Raw genomic sequence first — 27,527 nt, 5'->3', positions numbered from 1 at the left:
CGGGCCGGACGGTGAGACTAGACAGAATAGGGTAGCTAAGTTCTATTGAAACAGTCGGCGAAAAGGACCGCTTCCGGTCTGCAACATTGACCTTCGGGGGGGGGGGTAAACCTAAGCTGCCAACCCGGGCACTGATTCAGGCGTCTCTCCCTTGCGGATGTGCCAGGCCCAGGCACTCGGATGGCGTGGATCTTCGGGCCGTCGTTGTGTGGTTCCTTCGTAACCGGAAAGCGTCCAGCTGGAGGCTGCAAGGGAGTGGACGTGGAGCGGCGTCGATTGGTCCACGGCAGAAGTGATGGCGCGGGTTTGGCTTTGGATAGTGTGACGGGTGAATCCTGGTGGATTGGTGGATGGATTAGTGGATGGATGGGGCTTCTAGGGGGCATTTCCCGGGTGCTTTAGTGCTGCGCCGTGGCCTTGGGCTGCTTGCACCGCCCAGAAGCTTGCCGGAGCTCCGTTCTAGCTCCCCCCTCGCGAAAGCTACTACCGACCTAGGCCGTCTGCTGACAAGTCTCACGCACCCAAGCTGAAGTCAATTCATAACAGTAATTAAAACCTCGCCCTGCTCATAATCTCAGACTCCATCTACTCCTCCCTTTCTAGTCGCAATCGCTGCTGTCGCAAGAACGTCTCCACGATGAAGTCGTCCATCCTCTCCCTCGCCCTGTTCGCTGGCTTGGCCGCCGCCCAAGCGGGCAAGATTCCCAGCTGTGCGGTATGTTGACTCTCCGCGCTCCTATTCGTCGTGTTTTGGTTGTCTGCTGCTGGTTGCCCGTTACTGGTTCCGCAGTCTCTACGGGGAAAATATTATGGGCGAAATTGGCTAATTGGTGTCACCCGCCCAGACTTCGTGCATCAACAAGTACACCACCGGTGATGGTATTGCCGGATGCAGTGCGATCGACGTCAAGTGCATCTGCAGCAACGCCGACTTCTTGAACGGCATCGCCTGCTGTCTTGAGGGCCAGTGCGATGCCGCTGGCAAGGCTGCCGCCGTCAAGTATGCCCAGCAGATCTGCTCGGCGGCCAAGGTGACCGTTCCGGACGAGGTCGTCTGCAAGAGCACCTCCTCCGGCACCGCCAGCGCCAGTGCTAGTGCCACCGGGGTCGCGAGCGAGAGCGCATCAGGCACAGTGACAGGCGAGGCGGCCTCTTCCTCCACCGCGTCGGCGGCTTCAGCTGCTGTCTCGACGACAACCACCAGCGCCAGCACTGAGACGGGAAGTGCTACCGATAGTGCGGCTTCATCGACCAGCTCGACCGGGGCGGCGGCTGGCCTGAGCAACGCAGGTGGCCTTCTCGGTGCCATCGTCGCTATGCTCGCGGCTCTGTAGGCGGAATGCAACGGAGACAGGACATCAGTGTCGGGTTGTGATGGATTAATGACTGTTCAGTCTCAAGGCATGTGATGGAAGTCATCTGATGGATGGTCTTGGGGATGAAAGGCCAAAGGTGTGCTGGGTGACGCTGGGAGTGGCGTTACTAAGATTCTCTTCTGAGCTGTACTGGCAAGTGTAGTGCCTAATATCTGTACATTCTACCATAATTGCTGCAAAGCTACTGTTAAATATGAAACCGGCGTTGTTTTAAATGCATCAAATCCGTGTAGTTGAATTTGAGCTTGGGATTGGGCGGGACGACTGTGACGACATCTTGGTCGGGATACCTTTGAGCTTCATACCTCGGAAATCTTGCAAGGAAAGCCAACAGTAACCACACCCCACATGACCATCCCAATATCCGAATACGTGATGAGGAGATGTAACCCCAGAGTTCTCTCGGCATTTAAGTACGAGGCTAAATTAAAGTCGACGGGATTCTTGCCGGGGAAAGGCACCTGGTCGAGACGGCTCCACCCGCCAATTGGTCTCCGTCCTAACATGGCCTGGGCCATTCACCGCGCCCGCAAAAAAGAACCCCGCCAACGTCACCGACCAAACCCCACCACGTTGGCAGTTTCTGGGCCATGAAGCCGCCGACGTAACTCCCTCTTCGCATCATCACTCGCCTGACACCTCTCTCCAGGCTCCTCGCGTCCTCACCATGGCTCCCCAAACCATCATCGCCCCGTCTATTCTGTCGGCCGACTTCGGCAACCTCGGCCATGACTGCGCTCGCACCATTGAGCAGGGCGCCGACTGGTTGCACGTCGACATCATGTAAGTGGCATGTTTGTTTCCAGCCAATCCTGATGGGGTGATGCTCACTGATGCTCGTCGATACATAGGGACGGTCACTTTGTTCCCAACATCACCTTTGGTCCCCCCGTCGTTGCCAAGATCCGTGGCCATGTCGATAAGCCCCAGGAGAACCACGGACGCGGCACCTTCGACTGCCACATGATGATTGCAGAGGTAAATCCCTCTGGCCCCGACGTGGGCACGGGAGCTGTTGAGTGGAGCGAGGGCTGACAAACGACAAACAGCCCAAGAAATGGGTCAAGGAGTTCAAGAAGGTTGGCTGTGATCTCTACTGCTTCCACTATGAGGCTGCCTTCTCCAGTGCCGCCGAGAACCCCGAGGACACAACCGACGAGAAGACGAACCCGAAGGCTCTAATCCGATACATCCACGACCAAGGCCTTCTCGCCGGCATTGCCATCAAACCCGATACCTCTGTCGATGTTCTGTGGGATATTTTGGAGACCACCGAGGATAAGGAACGGCCAGATGTACGGCAACCAGCTAGATGATGGATCCACGACCCAACCACGAGCATATGAGCGCTAACATGTTCCAATAGATGGTCCTGATCATGACGGTCTACCCCGGATTCGGTGGCCAGAAATTTATGGCCTCGGAGCTGCCCAAGGTGCAGGCTCTGCGAGAAAAGTACCCCGAGCTGAACATCGAGGTGGATGGCGGCCTGGGACCTGGCACCATTGACCAGGCTGCCGATGCTGGAGCCAACGTTATTGTGGCAGGCAGCGCTGTCTTTGGAGCAAAGGACCCCTCTGAGGTTATCGCTCTGCTGCGGAAGTCAGTGGATGAGCGCAAGTCCAGAATTTAGGTGTAAATGTGGCGTATTTAGTTGGGAAGACATATAGACTGGGAGTTGAATGGTGATATGAGCTATGACAATGTGAAAAATTGAGATGATGCACTTTTGGCTTATTTCTCAGGCGATAAAACCCCACCAGTTGGTTGTTGAGAGAGCTTGCTGAAAGAGCATTGCTATCCACACGCAAACTCAATGTCATTCACCCGCAGAAGTCAGATGAGTTTGACCGTTAAAATTGATATCTTTTCTAAAGTAGAAGATTAAAATAAGACAAAACAAAGGCCCTTGTATTTTGTCTCTGAAAATTTATAAGTAATTCCTTGCGCCTGCTAACATCGAGACTCACTCGGACATAGAAACCTTGGTAAGGTACGGAGGGCTCTTTCAAAAGTCTTATCCAAGCGCTAGTAATATCATATCCATTTATCCCTATCGGTGACCTGAGATACATAAAGCTGTCACAGGTCTCGTTAAACAGCCGCTGTAACTTCAGGAGTAGTATGCTGCTGATCAGGATATAGCGGTTGCTATATGCTATAGCCTGCTATCCTTTAGGGCCTATAGAAATCAGGAAGTATATAGTATACTTATTATCTAACCTAATAATTAGGATTTACTTCTTATGGACAAGACTTTTGAAAGGGCCCTCCGTATACCATAAGATAAACCCCCACGTCCTGAAGTCGCCTATTTAACATGTGCCAACAACACCGAGTGCGTGCGAATAGTAACCGCTCCTAAAAATATCATTTACGCGCTTGGATAAGGTAGTCTGAGGCTCAGATCTCGCCGCATTTCGGCAGCCAAGAGGCACGACCTGCAACAGCGAGGCTATCGATCTGCAGGTCTAAGGAGACCAATCCAGCTGCGTCCGCAACCGCTTGCGCTTCCATGTTTCAAAGCCCGACTGGCAGGAAGCTCGAAAAGCCGTGTTTTAGCCAATGTCGCCCAAGCGTCTACGTGCATGAATAGTGCAGACTTGAAGAAGAGGGAGGGTGCTGCGGAGCTGGGGATTTGGGTTGCGCTGGACTGCTCCGCGGGCGCTGAGGGCGGCATCTGCTTAAATGGATGCCAATGTCACCATCCTTCTCCAGCGAGCGCGTGTCAGCCGCTGCAACACAACCAATACTTATCATTCACCGACCGCTATTGGCCGCCTGGACGAAGAACAAGAGGAGGGAAATAACGACAGGAATAAATAAATAATGTGCGCCAGGCGTTGCAGGGCGGGAGGGTTTCTCTCGTCCGACAGACAAGGTACTGGGGGTCCCAACCGCCATCGGATGGGTCGATTTCGGAGCCAGAATTTTTATAGATTGGCGACGTCAGCCCACCTTCGCTCCGCTTCGCGCCTCGCACTTTTCCCTCCCAACCCGCTCCCGCCAGCGCTGTTCTCTCACCGACATCAATTGCGGCCTCCACCATGAAGAGAAAGGCAGAGAGAAGGATTGACGCCAAAGTGGCCGTCAAGAAGAGGTCCAAGCCCTGTACGCACTCCCCAATCCCTTCTCCCTCGCTGCGTCCCGCCTTCGCATTCGAGCTCCCGCTTACAAGCTTCCTTGACCTCTAGCTCTGAGCGCCGCCGAGGCCAAGAAGCGATTCCGTGCCGGGCTCTTTGACCAGGACGTCCTCGACTCGTATACCGACCAGTACGCCAAGTCTGCTCCCTACAAGCACGCCGTCATCAACGGCCTCATCGACGATTCCCTCCTCCGAGCCGTGCGCGACGAGATCAAGGCCAACGTCTCCTTCACCCCCAAGGAGACCGACATCTACAAGATCCACCAGTCGGGCGACCTTGCCAACCTCGACGGCCTCGATGACGAGTCCCTCTCCAAGCTGCCCTCGCTGCTGAGGCTCCGCGACGGCATCTACTCTGAGGCCTTCCGCAACTACGTCTCCCACATCACCGACTGCGGTCCCTTGAGCGCCCGCAAGACCGATCTCGCCATCAACATTTACACCCCCGGCTGCTATCTGCTCTGCCACGACGACGTCATCGGCAGCCGCCGTGTCAGCTACATCCTCTACCTCGTCGATCCCGACACGCCTTGGCAGCCTGAGTGGGGAGGCGCTCTTCGCCTGTTCCCCGTCCAGGATCTCGAGGACAAGAACGGCGATGTCGCAAAGACGCCCCTGCCCGACGTCACCAAGGTCATCCCTCCGGCCTGGAACCAGCTGAGCTTCTTCGCTGTCCAGCCTGGCGAGAGCTTCCACGACGTCGAGGAGGTTTACCACGCAAAAACCAAGGAGGAGCTTGAGAAGCAGGGTGGCCGAGTTCGCATGGCCATCAGCGGATGGTTCCACATCCCTCAAATCGGCGAGGAAGGCTACATCAAGGGCGAGGAAGAGCGGAATGCTAAGAACAGCGGCCTGATGCAGCTTCAAGGCAACCCTGCCCAGTACGACATGCCTCAGCCCCAGGTCGTCAAGGTCGACAACCCCCAAGAGTTCGATGAAGGCTTTGACGAGTCTGACCTTGAGTTCCTGCTCAAGTACATGGCGCCCACTTATCTGACTCCGGATACTCTGGAGCGCGTCTCAGACCACTTCGACGAAGAATGCAGCATCACCCTGCCCGATCTTCTGTCGAGGAAGTTCTCCAAGAGGCTGAGAGAGTATGTCGAGGCTGAAGAAAAGAAGCCCGCCCCGGAGGACACCGCCGTCATCGAGAAGACTTCGGCGTGGAGGGTTGCCAAGCCCCCTCACAAGTACCGCTACCTCTACCAACAACCTAGCGGCCCTGACCAGCTCCGCACCTCTCAAGAGGAGTCGCCTATTACTGAGCTGTTGGACATTTTCCTGCCCAGTCGCCAGTTCCGCCAGTGGCTCCAAATAGCCACCAGGTGCACTGTCGAAACTTCTGACCTCCTCGCCCGGCGCTTCCGCCGCGGTATGGACTACACTCTTGCCACCGGCCAAGAGGGCAAGGCCCGCCTAGAACTCAACCTCGGCTTCACCCCCACATCTGGCTGGGGCGATGAGGAGGAGGAGGAGGAGGAGGAAGAGCCCAAACCCAAGTCCAAGAAAAAGGACGCCAAGGCTAAGGCCAAGGCTAATGGAAAGGGCAAGAACAAGGGCAAGGGCAAGGGCAAGGCCGTCGAGGTCGAGGAGGAAGAGGAGCAACCCCAGGAGGAGACCGAGGAGGTCGGCGGCCATGAGGTCTTCATGGCCGGCGAAGACGACGCCAACGATGATGCCGCCATCTACAAGACCGACGGCGACGACGACAACATCCTCTTTTACCAGGCCGCCGCCTGGAACAAGCTGACCATTGTTCTTCGCGACAGCGGCACCCTCAAGTTCGTCAAGTACGTCAGCAAGAATGCCCCGGGTGATCGCTGGGACATCTCGGGCGCCTTTGATGTTGAGGAGCAAGATGACGACGAGTCCGAGGAGCAAGACGCAGGCAACGGCGAGGGGGCTGCGCCCAAGGATTATGATTCCGAGGAGGAGTTCCAGGGCTTCTCGGACTCTGTAGAAAGCGAGTCCGACTAAAAAGGTAGTTGCCGAATTAGATAATACCACTGCGTAGCATAGCAGAGTCTTTCGTTTAGAGTTCTTCAAAAAAAGGTGTTTTGATTTCTTCCCATGTCTGCCCTTGTACGGGGCGCTGGTTGGTGTTCTATGTGGTGGTTTCAGGGGTATACCATGCACCCTTGATCCCGGATATCTTCGAAATATATGGGGTAGTAGTGTTTATATACAAGGTTCCTCTCCTCCCCTTCCTATACAATTTGGCCAGGAGCTTGTATGCTCATACTGTATGCATGCCTTCCTCGTATTCTTCTCGGACCTTGACCCTCCTGAAATCCACCAGGCGGCGACTGGGCTTAAGTCGGGGTCGTGGGGGAGGTGACTTGGTAAATGATGTCTCATCATTTGAATGAGACATCATTTGAGCTGACGGAAAGACGAGTTCTCGGCCCCAGTGACCGAACACACTCATCTTCCATGATGCAAAAATCGAGACCATTCCCAGACATGATCAAGCCGGCTCTAGTTTGGCATTAAAGAGGTTTGCCACTTCCGCCTGAAGTAAATCTGTAACTCCCTGAGCCTCCTGTGTCCTGCCGGACTGCGTGAGATGGTTGATAGTATCATGCCCGAGGAAGGCGAGCCACGAGACGACGCTTAGCTTGTCAGGCTTGGACTTCTTGGGACCGATGGCATGGACCAAATGTCGAAGCTTCTCCTTATCTCGGAAAAATTGGAGTGCTGGGATGTGATCGGGGTGCGTTGGGTGGTACAAGTGCAGGTGTGCCCGCTCCATGAGGAAGGGCTGGGGTAAGCGGTCGGCCGTGGCCATGTGAGCATCAAAGAGCTCTTCGGATGGCGCGGCTCGGCTGTATGCCTCGACAGTGGAGAACCAGGATACCGACCTCCACGAGAGGACGAGCAGATCAGAGAGCAGAGGGCTCTTCCGGAACAATTCCTGGGCTTGAAGCATTGTTGAGATTCCCGAATCCAGGTTGCCGTATTGAGGCTGGCATTTGGTTCGCACAACCTCTGCTAGCAGATTGGACGCCCTCTTGAGACGCTTTTCGTTAGAAAGGTTCCCAGGCCCATTGACGGTCCGGACGAGCCATTCCCAAGCGATCTCTTCCATGCCCTCGGCGACCAGGAATGGAGCAAGTGTCCGAACAAAAGTCTGGTTGTCCAGGAAGCGCAAATCTTGCTCCGAACCGGAAGACCGCAGCCATCGGACAACTCGAGCTGCGGTGCCCGATGAGATAAAGGCACTGCCGCTTGACTCCAGGGTATGGAGCTGCTTGGATTTGGCGACCATGCAGCCAATTGCGGCTTTGGGCGTCATCATTCCTCTCGCCACGGCATGATCGAACACCTCCATGGGATCACGCTTCGGGGGTGCTAGAGTGGAAGGAAAAGTCGAGTTGACGTCCTTATTATAGCTGAACAAAGGATTGGAGAGGATGTCCTTCAAGTGGCGATTGGTGGCGGACTGTCGGATCGGAGGGTTGACATCGGGGGATTTGGACGAGGCGGTGGGGGTGTCAGAGGTCTGGCCATATTCGTGATCGAGTTGCTTCCGGAAGGAAGTCTTGAGGCCATCGAGTAGTTTTTGAGATTGTTGTTTTGATAGGGGAAGGGGTTCGTGATAGGATGCGAAGAGGTTCTTCAACGACTGGGTCGCCTTGGTGGAAAACATGTTGAACGGGGGCAATTGGAGAAAGGGGAAGCGCTACCAGCGGCAGACCCTGCCCGAGAATAGTGAGAGTGGTTGTGAAGCAACTCGCAGCGTAGGATTCACGTGGATGGCCGACGAGGGGCGCGTGGCGAGACGGTGACGGTTGACCTGAGGTGCATCATGATGCCATCGTGGGACGAGCCGTCGCAGGCCACAGGTGGGACCGGGTGGCGCATCATGTGACACGGACAGCACCGAAAGAGCCCCAGGTTGCGGTGCCCCGCGGCACAGTACGTACCGTGGAAGGTATTAGGAGGTAGGTACGTACCAGGAGCGATCAGATGAGATGGATGGTGCACTGGGAACAGGCACTGGACGCAAGGAGCTTGGGTGGGGCAAAGCTTGGCCAGTAACGGTTAATGCAGCCCCCCTGGGCCCCAATTTTGGGTCGCAATCAAGGTACCGAAACTCGCCGAGACATCTAGATCCAGCGCGACAGCCGCGGAGAGGCCGCTGAGGGAGGTACCTGTACTTTGCAACTGGGGACAGCTGCATGCATTGGAGGCTTGAACAGGCTTGAAAGCGCAAGCAGCCGTCGTGATACGTGCTCTGTACCTGGGAAGCAAGGGAGGCAAGGAGGCGCTATTATGTACATGGGACTATGTCGATACGTCGTAATAAGGCACGTAGCAGGCAACAAGTGCAGCCAGCCAGGCGCAACGAGCGGAGATATTCGATGCCTTTTGGGGGCCTTGCGTTGCCTCGGCCAAGGCGACTGGCACCAATGCATGCGATGCACCAATGCGAGGAGTAGAGCAAGCTGCGAAGCGAAGGGCCGTGGGCGACTTGACGCTGACGCGTGACTGAGGGCAAGCTCCTCCTCACACCTCGCACCAAGCTGGAGGCCTGCATTTTCCTACGCGTGTGTATTAGTTGACTGACTGGGAGCGTGCCCGTGATCAGTCTGGGTTACCCCTTCTGTCCAGTCTTGTGCTGTCAAGTCCAGTCAAGTCTTGTCCAGTCCGTTGTCGGTGCGTCATTGCCTTCTTCTAGCATACTAGCCGCGACTTGGCTCCCCTGTTCGTGTGCCCTGTCAAGGGTGGTCGTAGTCGTTTGTGTTGTATTCGCATGTTCCTCCGCAATACTCTCCGTGCGTTGCGAGCCCCGTCCCCCGTCCCCCGTCCCCCGGTTTCTTGCGTGCTCGCGTGGGCTTGGAGGGCGGCCGCTGCAGCGACTGGCGATTGTCCCAGGATGTCATTAGTGCTGAGGTACTGGTACTGGCGCTTCAATGGTTCGGGATGAGAAAGAAGAAAGCACAGCAGCAAGGGAGGGCTGTACAAGAGGGCTGTGAGGGTGGTACCGTTGGTGCGACCAAGAGTGACACACGGCCACTGCGTGTTGTCAGGGCAAAGGCCAAGTACCAGGCTGGAGAAGCCCGGGTTGTTCAGATACATGCGGCCACCCCGTTGCGCCACCTGACGGGCAAGTACCTGACACGGCAGGGTGCAGCTGGGGTGCCCTGTGCTGCGTGCTCAGTGCTCAAAGTACAGTAACCTCGCGGTAACTTGCGCCTGGAGTGGTGGAGGTGCTGCGGCTGCGGCTGCTGGGCGATTCACTGAAGGGCGCCTTCTGTGGGCGATCTGCTTGCGGCATGCTCACTGGCTGGCACCTACTGGCCACTGGACACTGACCACTGACCACTGGCCGCTGGTCTCGCCTGTGCCGACGCGGTCGGTGGTACCAAGGGGCTTGGGGCGTCACCAGCCGCTAAAGCAAAACCTTCGTAACCTGAACCCTTCTTCTGCTTCTGGGGAAAACCTCGTGCCTCTTTCTCCTCCCTTTACCTAGCACCATCCAACTCTCCTCCATCATCTGGCCTCTCCTTCATCGACGCCCCATCTGTCGATCCACCATTCGGTCCCTGTCGACCATTTTCTCCCTCCTGCCTGTTGCTCCCGCAGAGGACAGCTGACGGGCCAACCCTGTTTTCTTCCCTTCTTCTCGAGCACAGCTCTCACAACCACACCCAAACCCACCCATGTCCGACGCGACCTCACGGCCGTCCGCCTCGCGCGGCAGAGGCTCTGGCCGCGGTGGTAGAGGCGGTTTCGCCGGTCGAGGCGGCCGCAGAACCAATGGCGACAAGCCCGAGCACAAGGGCGATGAGTCCCTCGGTGCATTCGACGACGAAGGCGGCGACTTTGGAGAGCTTCGAAAGCAATACGGCGACAAGACGTCTGTGATCCGCGAGATGTTCCCCGACTGGTCCGAGGTCGACGTTCTCTTTGCTCTCCAGGAGACCAACGGCGACGAGAATGAGGCTGTCACCCGCATCGCTGAGGGTACGTGTGGCCTTTTTTCCCCTGCATAGTACACACCGCAAGCTGCCACGCTGGTACACTGGCAAATGGCGAATGGCAAATGCACAAACGCTGCACACGACACGCTGCCTAGCAAGCCGCCTGTGCACTTTTTTGCTTTTGCGCCCTCGTACTGCATTGTCCACCTGCTAACCTGCTTTTTTTCAGGCTCAATCTCTCAATGGGGTGAAGTTTCCAAGCCCAAGAAGACGTCCCGCGCAAAGGCCAAGGACCAAATTCCTGCCCCCTCGAGCACCGATGCATCATCCACCGCCCCCCGAACCGCCCGCGGCGGCCGCGCCGTCTCAGAGGGAGGCCGAGGCCGAGGCCGGGCCACAGAGCGAGGTGGCCGCAGCACTCGAGGCCGACCTGCCCAGGCTCCCCCCACCAATGGCGCCCGAAACAAGGAAAACCAGGAATTGTCCATCCCTACGGAGGAGTCATCTGCTTGGGGTAATGAAAAGCCCAAGGCCGATGTCACCGAGGAGAAGGAGACAGTTGTTGAGACGACCGCTCCCCCCGCCGCTGCTGAACCCCCCAAACCCGCCGCTCCTCCAGTCAAGACTTGGGCGAGCATGCTCCGACAATCGACTGTTCCCAAGGCTCCCCCTCCCAAGCCAAAGGAGGCCCCCATACCCAAGGCCGCCCCCGAACCCGTTGAATCTGAACCCACCGTCGAACCAGCTGAACCAGAATCCGAACCTGAACCTATCGCCGCCGAGCCCGAGACAGAACCCACTCCCGTCGTCGAAGTCGCTGCCCCTGTCGAGGTCGTGATTGAGCCCGAAGTTGCCCTTCCGCCCTCCAAGGACGAACTCACCGAGACAAATCTTGAACAGGTTGTTGACGACTCCCAGCCACCACCAACCGGCACCGCCGCTAGCACCGCCGCTGACTCTTGGGATCCACGACAGACTCCCGGCAACCTCACTGCCACTCCCCTCTCCGCTGCCCAGCAGCAGCATCTCACCCAAAGACCTGATGCCAGCGGTTTCGCCGCCTCTGCGGCCAAGGCCACCGCTGAGCGAACCATCCGAACCCCGACCCATCACCACCACCAGCGACGAGTTCTTGACCAGGAGGAGGCTGTGCGCATGCCCGGCAACCGCGAGGTTGACCGAACTGCCGTCCAGTTTGGCGCTTTCAGCCTGAACGGCGGCGAGGAGGACGTTGATGGAGACCGCGAAGAGCCTGAGACTCGGGCTCAACCCCCCGCTGACTCTCCCGTGGCCCATCCTCGAACCTCGCTTCCCCCCGTTGCCCAACCCCCTGTCCCAGAGCCTTTCTCCCAGAAGCCCGCTACTACCTCTGTCCCTCCGATCGCGGCCCCCGCCGGTAAGGCCACTCCCACTCACATGTCTCAGAGTAATTTTACTAACAATCATTCAGCTTCCGTGGCCGCTGCTTCTCAGGCACCTGTCCCCACTCAGCCCGCTGTTCCTAACCCCCAGCAGTTCGGCCGCTTCGGCCAGGCTGGCGCGCAGGACGCTGCCGCCGCTCCCCAGAAGCCTCTGGACCCCTTTACCCAGCAAAACACACCCTCTTCGCAGCCTCCCTTCGATAACTTCTCGGCCCAAACCTCTCAGCCTCAGCAGCCGGGCGGCGCTTTCAGCTCCGCCCCAAGCGACTATGCCTCATACTACACCGCGAACCAACCCGACAGAAACCCCTACAACTACTATGGCCAGCAGTTTGGTCAGCAGGGAGCTCAGGGTCAGCAGGACGCTGCTGCCCCATCCCAACGACCCTTTGGCGGTTACGGAGCTTCGCAGGCGGATAACCTCAGCCAGTATCCCCAGAGCGGCGCTTTGCATAACCAACCTCGATTCGGTGGAAACGCGAACGATGCCCAGAACAGCGGCGCCAGCACTCCTAACCCAGCCGCCCAGGCCCAGCCTCAGACTCAGCCGCCGGCTCAGCAGCCAGCCCAGCAAGGTCAGCAGGGCCAGCAGCCCGCTCAAGGCTCACAGCCTCAGTCTCATGGTCAACAGTATCCCGGTTACAACCACCCCTACTACAGCAACCCATACTATCACCAGTACTACTCCGGATACGGTCAGGGCGGTTTTGGTCCATATGGCAAGGGAGGCATGTACGGCCAGTCGTATGGCGTCCCGCCTAACGCCCCCTACGACCACACATCGTCTCCTGCTGCCTTTGCCCAGTCTTCTCTGCATCGAGAGAGCGGTCTCGGCTCTGGTCTCGGCGACTATGGCCGTGCCGCTTCTAGCCAGGCTGGTAGCCAGCCAGGACTGGGTGGTAGCAGCTTCGGCAGCGTTCATGACAGCTTTGCCCGTGGTGCTTCTTCTTTCCAGTCTCAGGGCCAGTCGTTCAACAGCCAGGCTCAGCCTAGCGCCACTGCCGCTACTGATGAGCTGAAGCCGTTTGGCGAGTCCAAGACCTCGTCGGGTCCTTCACCCTCTATGGGTGGTGCTCGACCCGGCTCGGCTACGAACACTGGACCTGCGGCCCAGAGTGGTCTCCCCCCGCCCCAAAACTCTCAGATGGGTGCTTACGGCGGATATCCTAGCCACCTTCAAGGCCACAACCTCCACGGCAGCAACGCTTACGGAATGGGTGCTAACGCGGGCGCCACCCAGCACGGTAACAGCCCCTATGGCTCGTACGGTCAGGGCTTCAACAGCAGCGGCGGCTACTATGGCGGCAACCAGCAGCAGCAGCAGCAGCAACAGCAGCAGCAACAGCGCGGCGGCTGGGGAGGCAACTACCACTAATGTGGTAGTTGCAGGGGCGAAGGTAGGCGGCGAGGCCTTAACCGCCCCGGATGTGTTGGATGATGGTCTGGGGCCCAGAGGATACGCATGACGCGGAAACTAGGGCTCGGATCACCATGACCATATATCCAAGGAGAAGAGATAACGAGACACGGGAGGGAACATAATCAGCATCGGGTGCGTTACGGTTCGGATGGAACCGCGGACATTTCTCTCTCCTCAATGTGTCTGCGTGTACGATTGTTTCTTTTTTCGAGAATCACCTAAAAAAGAATCAGGGTGGCATTGGCGATGAAAAAACGAAGGGTAGTCAGTGGATGACGGCCGTCGCTTTTTTTGATCTTGTCTTATTTGCCGGACCGACGGGATTGCGCGTCGTTCCCACGCGTTGCTTGCTTGATTTTTGGTCGTTTTTCGGGGGGGTTTCAACGGCGGGAAATGTTAATTGGAGGGCACTTGCGGGCAGGCTTGGGGAATGGACGTGTTCCTTTGCGACATTGTATTCTTTGGGAGAAAGCAGGATGAGGGATGAAGGAATGAGGATGGACGGGACCAGGTGAATTGGCAGGATAGGGATTCGCCAGGCAGGTACAAACGAAACGGATTGAGATTGAGCAGCCCGAATGAGGGCTCGACATCCAATGAATGAAAAAAATTGGAGAGGAAACATGGCGTATGATGAATGATGTGAAATCAGTGACTTCATAGAAATGAGTGGGAGGAGTGGGATGAGTGGGATGAGAGAGAAAACGGCGGCGAAGTGGAAACTTGCATGGCCTACTTATCTCGGTAGGTATGCCCGTACATGTACATGCAAGGGATCTATCTATCTACAAGGTGGCATTTGCTGAATAATTGCTCCGGCTATCATGGAGGAAGTCGGTCAGTCACACCGATGCGGAGGGGGAACGCGGTGGGGGTTGTGACCGGCAGTTGCAGTTGATGCCGCTCAGTTGATGCCGCTTTGCAGTAGTTATCCTGTTGCTGAACAAGACACAGAAGACAATGACAGAAGGTCGAAAAGAGGCCAATAGCACGAGGAGATGGACCCTCCAACAAGTGAGGAGAACCCCCCCGCTACTGGCTCTCCTAGTCGGCAATCTCAACACTGCATGCTCGGTGCTAAGATGGACGGGCCACGGCTTATTCCTCCCACCATCTCATCTCGCAATGGTATTTCCGAGCAGCGAGCGGGGATGGATGACGCACGAGTTTAGAAACAGGATGGAGGGAATTGGTGGAGTGAGTGAGCAAGCAATGGCGAAAGAGAAGAGTCACAAGACCATCCGCCGAAGCCCATCCACTCACTCTATCTTGGCCATGAATGTCCAGAACTAGTTCCGATGGCCGGAATTCTGCAGATGTAAGTAGAAATCTTGTCCGGCCGTCGACGGTTTCGGAAGCTGAACCCGGCTGTTGCGAGACCCTCCCCCCGTTCTTGCTCGGGGATACGAGTAGCCTGTTTGTGCGTGCGTAGTGACTAGTGAGGACCATGGTGAATAATTCCCCGTATCTCTCGAACATGCACAAGATAGGGTTCCGCACAGCGGGGGCCCGTCGCTCATTGGGCGTTGGGCGTCTGTCTCGTCAATCAGCATTCTGCAACATTTCGCCATCTCGCCAAGTTCGCGGCCCCACCGTCCGCCTTTCCCCAGTTCCTCTCCCCAAACCCAGTAAAAAGTCGTCGTTGTTTGCTGCATTATTTCCGCTCTGCCCCCATGGAGGTGGTGGCCCGCCTTGGTCGTGGGTGCATATATATTGTGCTGGCCCCCAGTCTCTTCTAGACCGGCCCCCTTCCACGGTCATGTTCCGAGTAGGACATGCAGACGGAGGGTTCTTGCGCCCGTGAAGTGCAATTGAGTGACAGTTGAGTGATTGTTTCCGTGAGAACGAATTCAGCAACCCAATATGACACCCGGCGATAAAACCGAGGCCTCGCCCGCGCCCCCTATCGGCACCGTTGTCGATACAAATTCTTCTCTTTCTGTTTATGCTGCCGAGCGGAATGAGAAGGCGGCGGGAATTGGTTCATCCGTGCCTGCCACCGCAGTCGATGCGGGCTCGGAAAAGACTATTCCGCTCCCGACCTCTAACCTCAACTCCGGCCCCGACGACGACGCCGATTCTATTGAATCTAAAGATGAACTCGCCCTCTCAAAAGGCCGTTGTATCGCCCTAGTCGCTACTGTGACAGGAGCTTCGTTTCTCAACGTGAGTACGGTTTTCCCCTGCCTGGATTGGCTGTTGGTTTTCGACTTCCGAGCTTCACTAACACTCCCCTTCCTAGACTCTCGCCGGCCAGAGCGTCGTCATTATCTTGCCTCATATTGGCCGCGATCTCGACATCCCCGATACCCGCCAGCAATGGATCGTGTCTTCGTACGTCCTAGCGTTTGGCTGCTTCCTGCTCCTCTGGGGCCGCATCGCCGACATCTACGGCAAGCGACTCATCTTCATCCTCGGTTCCATCTGGGTCACCATATGCTGCGTCGTGAACCCCTTCTTACCTTCTGAGATTCCTTTCGATTTGTTTCGTGCCCTGCACGGTCTTGTGAGTTTCTCAATCCTACACAAGGACTCTACGAGAGTTCTGGCTGACTCTGTATCGTCAGGGAGCTGCTGCGAATGTTCCTACTGCCATTGGAATATTGGGTACTACGTTCCCTCCTGGAAAGGCTAAGAACTATGCCTTTAGTGCGTACGGTAAGTCATTTTGGCTCGAAGAGTGTGAAATCCACATGGTCTAACTTATCGTCCAGCCGCCGGTGCCCCCCTGGGAAGCGTATGCGGCAACCTCGTCTCTGGTCTTATTGCCGAATGGGCCAGCTGGAAATGGGTCTTTGGTGCTCTCGCCATCATGGCTGGGATAATCTCCGTCGCCGGCATCATGTTCATCCCCATTCCCCCGACGCCTCCTGCTGCCCACGGAAGCTTGAGGTCTAAGACGGCCGCCGTCGACTGGATTGGAGCCACTATGATCACCGTCGGTCTGCTGGCCCTCATGTTCGCCTTGACCGAGGGCAATGTGGTCGGCTGGAGGACACCTTGGGTTCCAGTCCTCATAGTTGTATCCTTCCTCATCATTGTGGCCTTTGGGTTCTGGCAGCACTACCTCGAAACTAAGACCACCCGCCCGCCCCTCGTCAAGATGTCCGTCTTCCAGAACTGGCGCTTCAGTGCCGTTATGGTTATTATGGGCCTCTTCTTCGGCTCGTTCAACAACTACCTCATATATGCTACCTATTACTTTCAGGACTATCAAGGCCTGTCTCCCCTGCAGACCATGCTGCGGTTTATCCCCACAGGAATTGGCGGTTTCATCATCGCCTTCATCGTCGCCAACCTTCTTCACCGCATCCCCACCTTCTTCATCTTGGCTAGTGGGCATGCATGCGTTTGTATTGCCACGCTTCTCTATGCTGTACCTATCCCACCTAGCACATCTTACTTCGCCTGGGGCTTGCCTGCTATGATACTGTCTGTTATTGGTGCCGACACTGCGTGGCCTTGCCTGACGCTTTACACATCGCGCGCACTTCCACAGGAAGATCAGGCCGTTGGCGGCGCCCTCATCAACGCTACAGGCATGTTTGGCCGTGCTATTGCTCTCGCTATTGCCACGGCGGTACAGTCTTCGACCATGGCCTCTGCACGAGACGTCGATATACAGAATGTCGGGCCCGTGGAAGCCTGGGATGGACCATCGCTCAAGGGCCTTCGCGCTGCTAGCTGGGCGAACTTTGTGATTGCTGTGCTGGCTCTGGCTCTGGTGGTGGTGACATTCCGGAGCATGGAGATTATCGGCAAGAAGCCAGATCGACCAGATCGGCCAGACGGGATGATGAACAGCGACGCTGGAGACGACCTAGAGAGGAGGTGATGGACAATAAACTGTGACGGACGGTATAACTGAGATGAGAAGAAAGGAAAAAAAGTCGCTGTAAGTGGATGATGAAGATTTTTGGTTAACTTGAATTATATAAATACCCAGAAGATTGGTTAGGAGTTAAAAAGCAGTTGCTTTGCATCGATAAATTAAACATGAATTTCCCACGAGGATCATCGCCGTATGTGATGTGAGGCAGACGTCTTTTGTATACCGTGCGCTATCAAAACCAATACCCCCTCAGACTCAATCAGCGAACTTCATGGTCCGACTCCGTCGCATGTTGTCGCACTCAATTGCACCGGCCCCGTTGAGTCTCACCGTTACCCCGGGCCGGCCGTGTGTTGCGCCGAGAAAGTGGGCACCTTCACGGCGAACTCGTCCGCGATTCGGCCGAACTCTCAAGTTCATATATCGACTCTTGTATTAAACTCGAAGCATTTCAATTCATACAAGCAGCATTCCTTATGGGATCGACACCATGGTACGCAAGATTGATATTGCCCTCCTCGGCGCGACGGGGTACACTGGCCGGCTGTGTGCTGCGTATATGGCCAAGGCTCTCCCCGAGACTGTAGCTTGGGTCATCGCAGGCCGAAGCGAGACTAAACTCAGAACTCTAGCTGGAGAATTGGAGTATAAAGGGGCAGCAAAGTGTCTGTCACGTTGAGGATGAAACTATCTAGTAACTTGCTGGGCCTTTGCTAACTGTCCTCAAGGCAGCGTCTATGCACTCGACCTCACCTCTGACGCGGCTATTGCAGAGCTCGCCAAGTCCACGCGGGTTATTGTCAACGTCATCGGGCCTTATGCATCGACGCGCGGATCGTCTGTTATCAAGGCGTGTGCCGAGAACGGAACCGACTATATTGACTGGTAAGCTTCCCTTGTCCTCACTGTGGATCGCTGGAGGCAAGATTGCTTATAATGCGTAGTAACGGCGAGATGCCTTGGCTGCAGGAGATGATCAATCAGTACGACGAGATTGCTTATGCCTCTGGCTCCAAGGTATGCCGCCATGACTTATATCCAGAATCGCCAGCCTGGCTTACCATTCTCAGATCATCATCACAGCCGGCTGCGGCGCCGTCCCTGCCGACCTCTCGACCTACCTGGCCGTTCAGCACATCCACAAGACCTTCGGCCTGCGCACGCGCGAGGTCCTCGTCTCCCTCGACGAAATCCAGGGCAGTTTCAGCGGCGGCAGCATCAACTCTCTGTGCGACCTCATAAGCACGTACGGCGCATCCCGGATCGCCGCCGCCTCGGCCCCGTTCCGGCTCGCTCCCGTGCCGCGCCGGACCGCTGAGATCACCTCCCGCGGTGTCCTGCCGGGCCCGAACATCTTCGGCGTTCAAACCGTCTACGGCCTCGGCGCGCTGGTCACCAGCACACAGGCCGAGATCGAGACGGCCATCGTCGGCCGCAGCTGGGGGTTGTACGCCGGCGTGGCCCACGGCGCCCAACGTCCCGACAGTTACGGGCAAGACTTCTACTTCTCGTCGCGCATGCGCTGCACCAACGCCTTCACAGGCTGGGGATTCCGCACGGCCTACCTGCTCCTCACCAAAGCCCTCGCAAACATCCGACCGCTACGCACCCTCGTCAGCCGGCGACTCTTCCCGGCGGGGACAGGCCCGTCGGCCGAGGAGCGGGTGGGCAACTACTTCAATTACCGGACGATCGCGGTCGCGGACACGCCCAAGGACACCGCGGCGCCGCAAGTCGAGGTGACCTTTGCGTACGACGGGGATCCGTACGTCTTCACAGGTGTGTCGTTGACCGAGGCGGCGTTGCTGTTGTTGGAAGGTGGGACGCCGGCGCACGAACGCGGAGGAGGCATCTTGACGCCGGCATTGCTCGGAGACAAGTTTGCAGAAAGATTGAAACGGCCTGAGACGGATGTCAAGATCCATATTAAGGTGATAAAACTAAACTAAATACTGTTGTGAGATTATACATGAATTAAAGTGCCTGGTAATACAAATACGTCTAAAAATCGCTGTATTGCTTGAGCGAGGCCTTGAACCAAAAACAACCAGCACTCGTTGTCTAGTGGGTATCACAACAAACGAAAATGCAATGCGCCGGTACCCGAGTCTAATCTGCCTTCATCGTGTGTCCTCTATGTCAATTTGGAGATCCGGGTCATCTTCTTCGTCCAGGGGCTCATCGCGGCACAGTCGTGATAATCGCTCTCGCATGACGGGATCCTGCTCCAGCTCCTGCCAGAGTTCCACGTCCCATTCCTCAATGTTGTCGCCGACCCTGCTCTGTTTCCATGGCGGCCACTTCCACAGACCGGCAAGGAGAAGCTGGCGCTTCACGGTCTTGATCACCATCTCCATCAAGCCAATAAGCCCAAGGACAATGAAGACCGTCGACCACCATACAGCATCGTCTCCGAACAACGTTGTAAAACTGTCGCGGATGGAGTATGTGCCGGATGGTTCAGGAGCATAGACAGCATCGAGGAATGAGAGCCACCCAAACCAACCCCAAGTAGTAAGGAAAAAGGAAAACATGACAATATTAGTCTTGTAGTGTGTTTCGAAAATGCTGCGCCCGTTAGCAAAGGTGCGAAGTGTAACGGGAGAGGGTTTGACGTACAAGAGCTTCCAGTTAATCCAGAGGATCCCAACCGTGAACGTCAGCGTGCCCAAAGCATACAGGCCTTGGTCGCGTGCGGCCGGCGAGATCCATGCGTAACCGGCCCAAATGCCATACCAGCAGACAACGCCTTGGACAGCCCCAAGTAACATCCACCTAGCGAACTTCCAGAGGTTCAGGCCCATGTTCCGCTGGCCGTAGATGTACAGCTCGGGAACCGCCAGGAGGGTTTCCGCCCGAAGGTCCTGCTCCCAAATTCCCATACAAATCACACAAAGACTGGTAAAGAGAGTGTTAAATACAGTTAAGCTCGTCGCCTCGTACAGAGAGGTGCCACTGTAGCCGGCGTATCTCTGATACTGAGCCGTTGGAAGATAAAAGAACATTTCTTTCCAAAATGTACAAAGAATGAACTTGGCGGTGCGTACATAGTTCCACCGCCCATGGACAAGCAGCAATCGCTGCAAAAATCGGAACTGCGCGACGGCGTAGTCTGCGACTCGCGCCGCTTGGAGACCTTCCTTACCCGAGATACCAACTCCGACGTGACTGGCTTGAATCATAGCCAAGTCATTCGCACCGTCGCCGATAGCCAGGGTAAGCCCTCGTCGCTTGCTACCGTGCAAGCTCTGCAACCGAGACCTAACAGTTCGAACGAGAAGGGCCTTTTGTGCGGGAGACGCTCGGCAGCAAATGACCGAGTCAACCTGCAACATCACATTGTAGAACTGGGCTGAAAGCTCCGCCGATTTCTCAACAGTGGCAAGAGTCTGGCCGTCGATGACTACCACGCTGTGGACGGAGCCAACTTGCAGATCCTCTGTCAGTGCAATTAGCTGCGAGTCAAGAGCTCCTTTGCTGACATCGAGGATATATAAGTCAGAACCTGGTTTGCAGATGCGGGCCGAGTGCGCAATGTTGATTGCAGTCTCCCGCTTATCGCCAGTAAGCATCCAGATCTTGATATTGGCTCGGCGCAGTCTGTCGATGGTTTCGGGGACTCCTTTTTGAAGCTTGTCCTCAATGGCAGTCGCGCCAACGAGATCAAACGATTGTTCAATCTGATCACCTGCAGCTTCAATGAGTTCCTGTCGGTCGACAAGACTGGTCGTGGCATTATCCCAGATCTTCTTCCATGATTGGTATTCCTGCTCTGTGACGAACTTTTGCGCAAAGAGCAGCGTCCGCAGGCCTTCGGTAGCGAAGTCGTCTAGATGCTTGAAACATTTCGTAAACACTTCAGAATCGTCGTGCATGGATGGATCGTCGAGGAAGTCAAAATGGTCAGGGATTGGCGCTTGATAGTGGACAGGTGTGTGCAGGAATTGACTGCCCTTGGGAACGTCAATCGAAACGCCGCGAGTAGTAATGGAGAGGCGAGGTTTGTCTTCGGATCGGCGCGCAAGTCTACTGAATTCGAATGACTTGCTTCGATCTGCCTTGGGGCGTCCGGCTGTGCTTCGATCTCTTTGCAAGGCAGAGTTCCGGCGAATTGTCAGACTGGGTCTTCCACCAAAGCTGTTGCGTGGCTCTTGCTGCTCGCTGCGCCGGTAGAGCTCGCGTTCCAAGTCTGCACTCTTTCGTACCTCTGTGGCCTTCTGTTTGGCAAGTGTCGACATCCTTAGGCGTGGGAGAATAGCAGAGTCGGCACCCTTGCAGATGACAGAGATTCGACCGTCAGGATAGCGGACGAGGATGGACATCCTCTTTCGAGCGCTGCTGAATTCAATTACATCCAAGACCTGATACTTTTGCTCTTCTTCCCGCCCTTCGGGATGTTTGATTTGCAATGTGATTGTCTGAGTGGTGCGGTTGATAACAAGGAACCCAAGTTCTTGAGCAGCTCTGACGAGAGCAAGCTCATCTGGGGACGAGGCTTGAAACTCGATTCCACCATCCTCCTTGTGCTCGGGCAAGCAAGTGTGACACAGTGCCATTGCCAGGATGTATTGCTTAGCCTTTCGGGAGAATATCGAGTTCGGCCGAAGACGAATGTACTCGATCATGTCCGTTGTGGTAACGTCTGGCTGAACGTGGTCCGGTCGTCCTGTTGAGCGCCATTGTGAGGATGATCTGCGGCCGACCATCGAGGGCCGAGAGGGTGACATGGAAGGTCGAGATGGTGACATGGACGGTCGTGTGGGCGAGGCGAGTAACATGTTGTTCATAGGTTGGGGTTCGTCCTCTGGGATAACCACCGTAACAGGTTCAAGATTGAACACGGACGGCGCCCTGCTCGAGTCATCGTCTCCTAGTTTCGCAGCCTCGAGCTCAACATTATCTTTCTGCTCAAGATCCATCTCATGAAGCCAGACGGTACCAGCAACACTGATTTTGCGAAATTTCATGACGTTGTCTGTCAAAGTTCCAGTTTTATCCGAAAAAATGTAGCCGACCTGACCCAAGTTCTCGAGGATAGTGTTCGTATTGCAACGGGCAGGTGTGTCCGTCTCTTCGTCGTACATTTCGACATCGGAGTTCAGCATGAGGAGCTGACCAACTTTGACGATTTCCAGACTGATGTACAAAGCAAGTGGAATGACGTTGTTGAACATGATGATGAAGGCAATGATGATCTGGTAGAACGGAACCGCTGCTTGGTTTAGATACCAAGAGTGCCTCTCCGTATCCCTCTGCCACTTGACATATCCCATTGAAACTCCAACCGACAGGATAATGACGTAAACAGCCAATGTGACAACAATCCTGTTAACAATCCCTTCCAATGCAGGCTTCTTGGCTTTCGGGTGCTTGTTTGCGTTCATTCGGATCTTGCATTCTTCGCCCGTATTGACGACGATGGCATAAGCGCAGTTGGTATTGCGCAACACGCTGCCTCTGTACAAAACCTCGTTCAGGGTCAATGGAACGGTTTTTTTATCCACAGTGACGCGGCCGTCGAAGTTGAAGAGGTCAGGGTTAGGGTCCTCGATAACAAACTGGGCAGCGCATTTGGAGAGACCTTCAATTGAGTCACAACCCTCTAGAGCGGGTGTAACTTGCTTGGCTTTGAGATTCGTCTCGCCGTCGAGGGCCATGGTTTCGATGTAGGCAATTCCATTCTCTCCATCGCTATGCAACAACACAACATCGGCAGGAACAGGTTCGTCGCGGGATAATCTGACGACATCTCCAACTTTGATATCTCTCCATCGTACGGGGACCCATCGGATGCCCTGGAAGTCTTCTTCGGGAACTGGTCTGGGCTCGGACTTTGAATTGATGATAAATGGGTTGTAGCGCTTCCAGAAACTGTTCACCAGAAGCTTTCCGGTGTATTTATCTTCCCTGCCAAGAACTGTCGCAAAGTAGGCATTTTCGACTTCGTCGAGTCGATGTCGTCGGTAATCGTCATAGCCTTCCTTCACAATGGTCAAGAGGACAAAGAACATGAGCGGTAGAATGGTGGTATATGATCCGGTGGTGGACAGGCCCGGTATCTAGTCCGTCGAGTTAGCACCAAAGTTCCACTGCAAGTCGGAATTTAAGGTTAAATGCGCATACCATCTGTGGAATACCGACGCATAAAAAGTAGAAGTTTCCCACGCGCGAGAACTGGAAGAAGAGTTGCTTCGGGAAGAAGTCCCATACTGTATACCGGGAGGTTCGGATATTGTTGGAGACGTACGAGACGCCGCGGTTGGTGTCAATGAGAGGCTTCTCGTGCTCGAGCTCGAGGGGAATGTGACGACCATCGGAGGAGGCGACGATGTGCTTGCGGCGGAGGATCATCTCGACGATGGTCCTCTGGTAGGCCATGGCGATGGCATCCTTGAGGCGACGGGCCACCGGGGCGGAGGATCCGGCAGCATTGTTACGCAGCCGAGTGTGACGGCGAGCCCTGTCCGTCGCCGCATGCCCTGAGCGCTTCTCCAAGTCGGAGCGGCTTTCTGACATGGCGAGCAACCAGGGAGCGACTATCGACGGGTGCGGTCTCCGGCCATGTAGGGTGTCAGAGCGAGCGGCTGGAAGCGACGAACAATCGAGCTATCGAGCGACGAGGCTTGCAGGACTAACGAATGACGAGATGGGAGGGGCTTCGGTCGCCGATCGAGACGTCGCAACGCACAGTCTTGTCGGGCCGTGGGTGTTGGCGTGGACGCGGCTGGTGTGGCGTGGCGTGGTTTGGACGAAAGACGGGCCCCGGTTCGTCCGGCAGGAGAGGAGAGCGGCTGAGCGAGTGGACGGCGCCAGCAACAGGCGGCCGATGGACGATGCGTGCTCAGTGGCCGGCTGGCAGTTTGCGGATTGCAGATGGACGCTCGGCGCGAGAGATTGAGTGAGCGAGTGAGTTGATGGATGCTTGTCGGCTTATCTCGTCGTGTCGCTAATTGCCACAGCAGTTCCGGCCTCTCCGTCACCTAGCAATGCAGCAAAGGGCAGGCGAGCACGAGCGAGAGTGGCTGTGGAGCACTGTGGCTTGTGCCAAGTTTTGCTGGCGACTCCGTCTTTCCAGCTCTGGCTCCAAGATTAGATCAACCACGTCAGCGAGTACGCCGTACAGCAGGATTGGATGGTCCGGCGCCATTCCAACTCGAGCTGCTAATCACTGGGGCCTTCTCCGTCTGCACGTCGTACTGTACGTCCTGTACCGTCCCCGCAGGACCACGCACAGCACACGCGCAGGGCAACCTTTCGGGGCAATCCGCATGGCAATTCGCAGGGGGATGGATTCTCAGGAGGCCCCCTCCACCACTGCTACGACCTCCCCAGGTGGGGGGTCCCTGGGGCTCACTGAGAGGGGCCGCCGAAATGGTGCAGCCACTGCAGTATGTTGCGCCTGTAACGGGGCCCGGCAGCCTGCCGTTTGCACTGCACCACTGCCCCCAACGGCACCAAGCGGCCAGCCTCCCCTGCGGTAGGTCCTGGAAGCGCAGGGGGGCTCCTCTGGCGAGCATGGGAGGCTTCAGGGCCCCCCGGCCGCCTGGCGCTGCCCAGACTTGTGCTGCACCAACTTTTGGCGACTGCTGTAATCAGATCAGCGACGGTTGGCCAGGGGCGTCGCTCAGAGGAGGGGGCTAAGAGCCTCCGGACGGCTACACAACGGCGGGGTGCGTTTCTCGCTACCGCAGCTGCCTCTTACAGCCAAATTGGGGACGGCGGCGAGATTGCCACCGCAGATACACTCCATTTCAATGCTCGGATCATCTTCAACAGATTGACATGGAACCTTATCCCCTGTGGAGGTGGTCCGGCAGTAGACTTTTGTAGCAGGCCCACCAAACTCCACTGGGTTCCTTCGGGGGATGGAGTTCCTTGAGTCTTCTAGACTTTTGCGTTAGCGCAAGAGGAGGGGGATCATGTCCATGGGGACAGGGTTGTCAGCCCACACGGGCTGCGTATATTTGCTTTTTGCTTCTTGCGCGGCAGCTTAAGACGCGGCAAGGCCAAGGCGTGCCCCAGACTTCGGAGGACGGGGAGATGGGGGCGGGAAGCCCAAAACAAAAAAGCATGCAAAACGACGCTTGAGTCGACACCGTCATAGTCTGGTGGATGACACACGCAGGGCTGCGACTTACACGGTCACTAGGAGAGTCGACGGATGAGATACACCTTGGTGTATTTTTGCTGGATATCATTACAGTCGTTGCTCGTACAGTACAATTATGGATTAGATCCCTCTCGCTCCGAAGCGCTCTCTTCTCAAAAAGTTTATCCTGCGCCCATGCCCTTGCTCAGACTCTCACCACCATCCCAGTCCCCTGTTCCAAGGCGGAATGTACTCCTCATCGACTTTTTTGGGTGCGGGCAGCTCACTCTTTCGGTCATGTGCCCTTAACAAATCTTCCTTCCCCCTTTTAGTGTTAGTGTGTGCATTATGTTTGTGTGTGCATGTTATGTATGTGCGTGTGTATGTGTGTGTGTGTGTGTGTGTGTGTGTGCGTGACTCCATGCTGAGTTGCAGATTGTAGGTGTTGGTCGGCACCCAGAATAGATGGTGGTGATGGTGATACAGGCGGCCCAGTTGTGGGTGTGTGAGTTGCGTCAGTGATGGAGAGTTGTGTGACTGTCTGCGTGTGTGTGTGTGGGTGTGTGGGTTGTGACCTGGTGGCCGCGCAATTAGTGCACTCCGTGATGCTCAAAGATGGGCCGAATGGCCTCCATCTCCAGCCCCGTCTCCAGGGCCAGTTGTAGTTGTATCCGCGCCTTCTGCGGGTTCAGGAAGCCTGCTCCGATGCCGCCCTCGAGGCCGTTGCTGCTCGCGAACCCCCAGCCCGGCCGCCGGCTCACGATGACGGGGATATCAGTGTCCTGCAACGCGCGCCGGATCTCCTCGGAGCCCGAGTCGGTCCAGTAGCCCGCACCAAGGCCCGCGAGCACGATGCCCTTGGCCCCGAGGTCGATGGCCGCCTGGAACAGGCCGACGTTGAGCTCCTGGTGTGCGTACAGCACGTCCACCTGCGGGAGCTTAGCGTCCTCGCCGCGCCATCGTTGGATGCGCCTCACGTCAAAGTGGTGGTGGCCCAGAGGCCGAGAGGCCGGGTAGTAGAAGACGGGCTGGATATTGACAAACCCGCCCAGGAAACCCCCGTCCGTCGACTGGAAGGCGTCGAGCTGGTTCGCGTTAGACTTGGACATGAAGCGAGCGGATCCAATGCGGTCATTTAGCACAATCATGACCCCCCGGCCCCGGGCGTTCTCGCTGCTAGCCACGGTGACGGAAGAGAGGAGGTTCATGGGCCCATCAGCGCTAATGGCCGTAGCTGGGCGCATGGAGCCTGTCACCACAATGGGCTTGTCGCTCTGGATGGTCAGGTCGAGGAAGAAGGCCGACTCCTCGAGGGTGTCGGTGCCGTGGGTCACGACGGCGCCCTGGGTGAAGGGGCTGTCGAGGTCGTCCTGGATCTGCTGGCTCAGCGCCAGGAGCATGGTCGAGTTCATGTTGGTGCTGTCGGTGTTGACGACCTGCACGCCGCGCACGTTGGAGACGTTGCACAGCTGCGGCACGGCGTCGATGAGGGCCTGCACGCCCAGAGCTCCGGCCTGGTACCCCGTGGTCTGGTCCGCCGAGCTGGCGGAGCCGGCGATGGTGCCGCCGGTGGCATAGATGGTGATGTTGGGGAGGCTGGCGTTGAAGCAATTGAACTCGCTCACGTGCCGGTGGCCTACAAAGGGCTGCTGTTGTTGCTGCTGTTGTTGCTGTTGTTGTTGGTTCTGCCCATGTTGTTGCGGCTGTAGATGAAGCTCGGGGACGGGAGAGCCCCAGACGGACGCGGCCCACGCGCCAAAGGGCAGCAGAGCGCTTGACGGAGCCAACATGCTCACGATGAGGCGCCACAAATAGGCAGTCCACGCTGTAGTTGATGAAGGCATGCTGATATATACATGTGATGTGCTGCTGGATGACGTCCCTGAGAAGTGGCCAGGAGCGGCGGCCAGGCGGCAGCTATGGATCCTTTTAAAGCTCGTCATCACGGCCGCCGTCTCGACGAGATGGATCCCCCGGTTTCCCGTTTCCCGTACGCAATGGTCGAATTCGGGTTATAATTAGTCAAGCACGGTGCACCGGGCCGGCATACGGCTACATGTCTACATGTTTACAAGTCTACATGACTACTACGCAGTACATGGCACTGGCTGCCTACCTTGCCTTGCCTAGACACAGTCGCGGATGGACGTATCTTACGACCCCCGGCCCCATCGTCTGACAAGGTTGGTTGCAATATTGGCCTCGCTCTTCTTCTGTAAACCGTCCCGAGGCCTGAGCTTTCCCAAGCGTAGTCTCCATATCCCCACCCCATGCACACCCGTACTCTGCCAAGAGCACCCAGGGTATCTTACTTACT

General features: G+C 56.4%; 10 protein-coding genes across 10 annotated transcripts; 7 read left to right on the top strand and 3 right to left on the bottom strand.

Moving 5' to 3' along the window:
- Positions 1 to 438: 438 nt before the first annotated feature.
- BGZ61DRAFT_437755 (uncharacterized protein) lies at positions 439 to 1,304 on the top strand. The gene has a single exon (XM_046244167.1). It carries the CDS (start codon positions 718 to 720, stop codon positions 937 to 939), a length of 222 nt encoding a protein of 73 aa, XP_046111941.1. The 5' UTR covers positions 439 to 717; the 3' UTR covers positions 940 to 1,304.
- Positions 1,305 to 2,043: 739 nt separating this feature from the next.
- On the top strand, positions 2,044 to 3,009 carry BGZ61DRAFT_525333 (ribulose-phosphate 3-epimerase; the record flags this gene model as incomplete). Its single annotated transcript, XM_046252742.1, has 4 exons — positions 2,044 to 2,159; positions 2,228 to 2,354; positions 2,426 to 2,671; positions 2,743 to 3,009. 4 exons carry the CDS (start codon positions 2,044 to 2,046, stop codon positions 3,007 to 3,009), a joined length of 756 nt encoding a protein of 251 aa, XP_046111940.1.
- A 1,336-nt stretch (positions 3,010 to 4,345) lies between these two features.
- BGZ61DRAFT_437748 (Oxoglutarate and iron-dependent oxygenase degradation C-term-domain-containing protein) lies at positions 4,346 to 6,574 on the top strand. Its single transcript, XM_046244166.1, has 2 exons — positions 4,346 to 4,487; positions 4,571 to 6,574. Exons 1-2 carry the CDS (start codon positions 4,424 to 4,426, stop codon positions 6,496 to 6,498), a joined length of 1,992 nt encoding a protein of 663 aa, XP_046111939.1. The 5' UTR covers positions 4,346 to 4,423; the 3' UTR covers positions 6,499 to 6,574.
- BGZ61DRAFT_437746 (uncharacterized protein) lies at positions 6,575 to 8,323 on the bottom strand. Its single transcript, XM_046244165.1, has one exon. The coding sequence runs from the start codon at positions 8,168 to 8,170 to the stop codon at positions 6,989 to 6,991; it is 1,182 nt and encodes a 393-aa protein (XP_046111938.1). The 5' UTR covers positions 8,171 to 8,323; the 3' UTR covers positions 6,575 to 6,988.
- A 1,864-nt stretch (positions 8,324 to 10,187) lies between these two features.
- Positions 10,188 to 13,244, top strand: BGZ61DRAFT_470629 (uncharacterized protein; the record flags this gene model as incomplete). Its single annotated transcript, XM_046248101.1, has 3 exons — positions 10,188 to 10,491; positions 10,678 to 11,844; positions 11,899 to 13,244. 3 exons carry the CDS (start codon positions 10,188 to 10,190, stop codon positions 13,242 to 13,244), a joined length of 2,817 nt encoding a protein of 938 aa, XP_046111937.1.
- A 1,908-nt stretch (positions 13,245 to 15,152) lies between these two features.
- Positions 15,153 to 17,124, top strand: BGZ61DRAFT_488641 (major facilitator superfamily domain-containing protein; the record flags this gene model as incomplete). The annotated part of the gene is made up of 4 exons (XM_046250127.1): positions 15,153 to 15,455; positions 15,532 to 15,795; positions 15,857 to 15,947; positions 16,004 to 17,124. 4 exons carry the CDS (start codon positions 15,153 to 15,155, stop codon positions 17,122 to 17,124), a joined length of 1,779 nt encoding a protein of 592 aa, XP_046111936.1.
- Positions 17,125 to 17,611: 487 nt separating this feature from the next.
- Positions 17,612 to 19,070, top strand: BGZ61DRAFT_511810 (Saccharopine dehydrogenase-domain-containing protein; the record flags this gene model as incomplete). Its single annotated transcript, XM_046252134.1, has 4 exons — positions 17,612 to 17,786; positions 17,850 to 18,006; positions 18,066 to 18,138; positions 18,192 to 19,070. The coding sequence occupies 4 exons, from the start codon at positions 17,612 to 17,614 to the stop codon at positions 19,068 to 19,070; spliced, it is 1,284 nt and encodes a 427-aa protein (XP_046111935.1).
- Positions 19,071 to 19,241: 171 nt separating this feature from the next.
- BGZ61DRAFT_525327 (uncharacterized protein) lies at positions 19,242 to 23,637 on the bottom strand (the record flags this gene model as incomplete). The annotated part of the gene is made up of 3 exons (XM_046252741.1): positions 19,242 to 19,689; positions 19,741 to 23,180; positions 23,245 to 23,637. The coding sequence occupies 3 exons, from the start codon at positions 23,635 to 23,637 to the stop codon at positions 19,242 to 19,244; spliced, it is 4,281 nt and encodes a 1,426-aa protein (XP_046111934.1).
- A 179-nt stretch (positions 23,638 to 23,816) lies between these two features.
- BGZ61DRAFT_9949 (uncharacterized protein) lies at positions 23,817 to 24,918 on the top strand. The gene is made up of 2 exons (XM_046257313.1): positions 23,817 to 24,027; positions 24,084 to 24,918. The coding sequence occupies exons 1-2, from the start codon at positions 23,995 to 23,997 to the stop codon at positions 24,600 to 24,602; spliced, it is 552 nt and encodes a 183-aa protein (XP_046111933.1). The 5' UTR covers positions 23,817 to 23,994; the 3' UTR covers positions 24,603 to 24,918.
- Positions 24,919 to 25,582: 664 nt separating this feature from the next.
- On the bottom strand, positions 25,583 to 27,158 carry BGZ61DRAFT_437733 (Asparaginase/glutaminase). The gene has a single exon (XM_046244164.1). It carries the CDS (start codon positions 27,151 to 27,153, stop codon positions 25,801 to 25,803), a length of 1,353 nt encoding a protein of 450 aa, XP_046111932.1. The 5' UTR covers positions 27,154 to 27,158; the 3' UTR covers positions 25,583 to 25,800.
- Positions 27,159 to 27,527: the final 369 nt, after the last annotated feature.

Source organism: Ilyonectria robusta, assembly GCF_021365365.1.
Source record: "Ilyonectria robusta strain PMI_751 chromosome Unknown BGZ61scaffold_1, whole genome shotgun sequence".
NCBI lineage: Eukaryota > Fungi > Ascomycota > Sordariomycetes > Hypocreales > Nectriaceae > Ilyonectria > Ilyonectria robusta.
The sequence above is the reverse complement of the archived record's forward strand: the minus strand, read 5'-3'. Positions and strand labels throughout refer to the sequence as shown.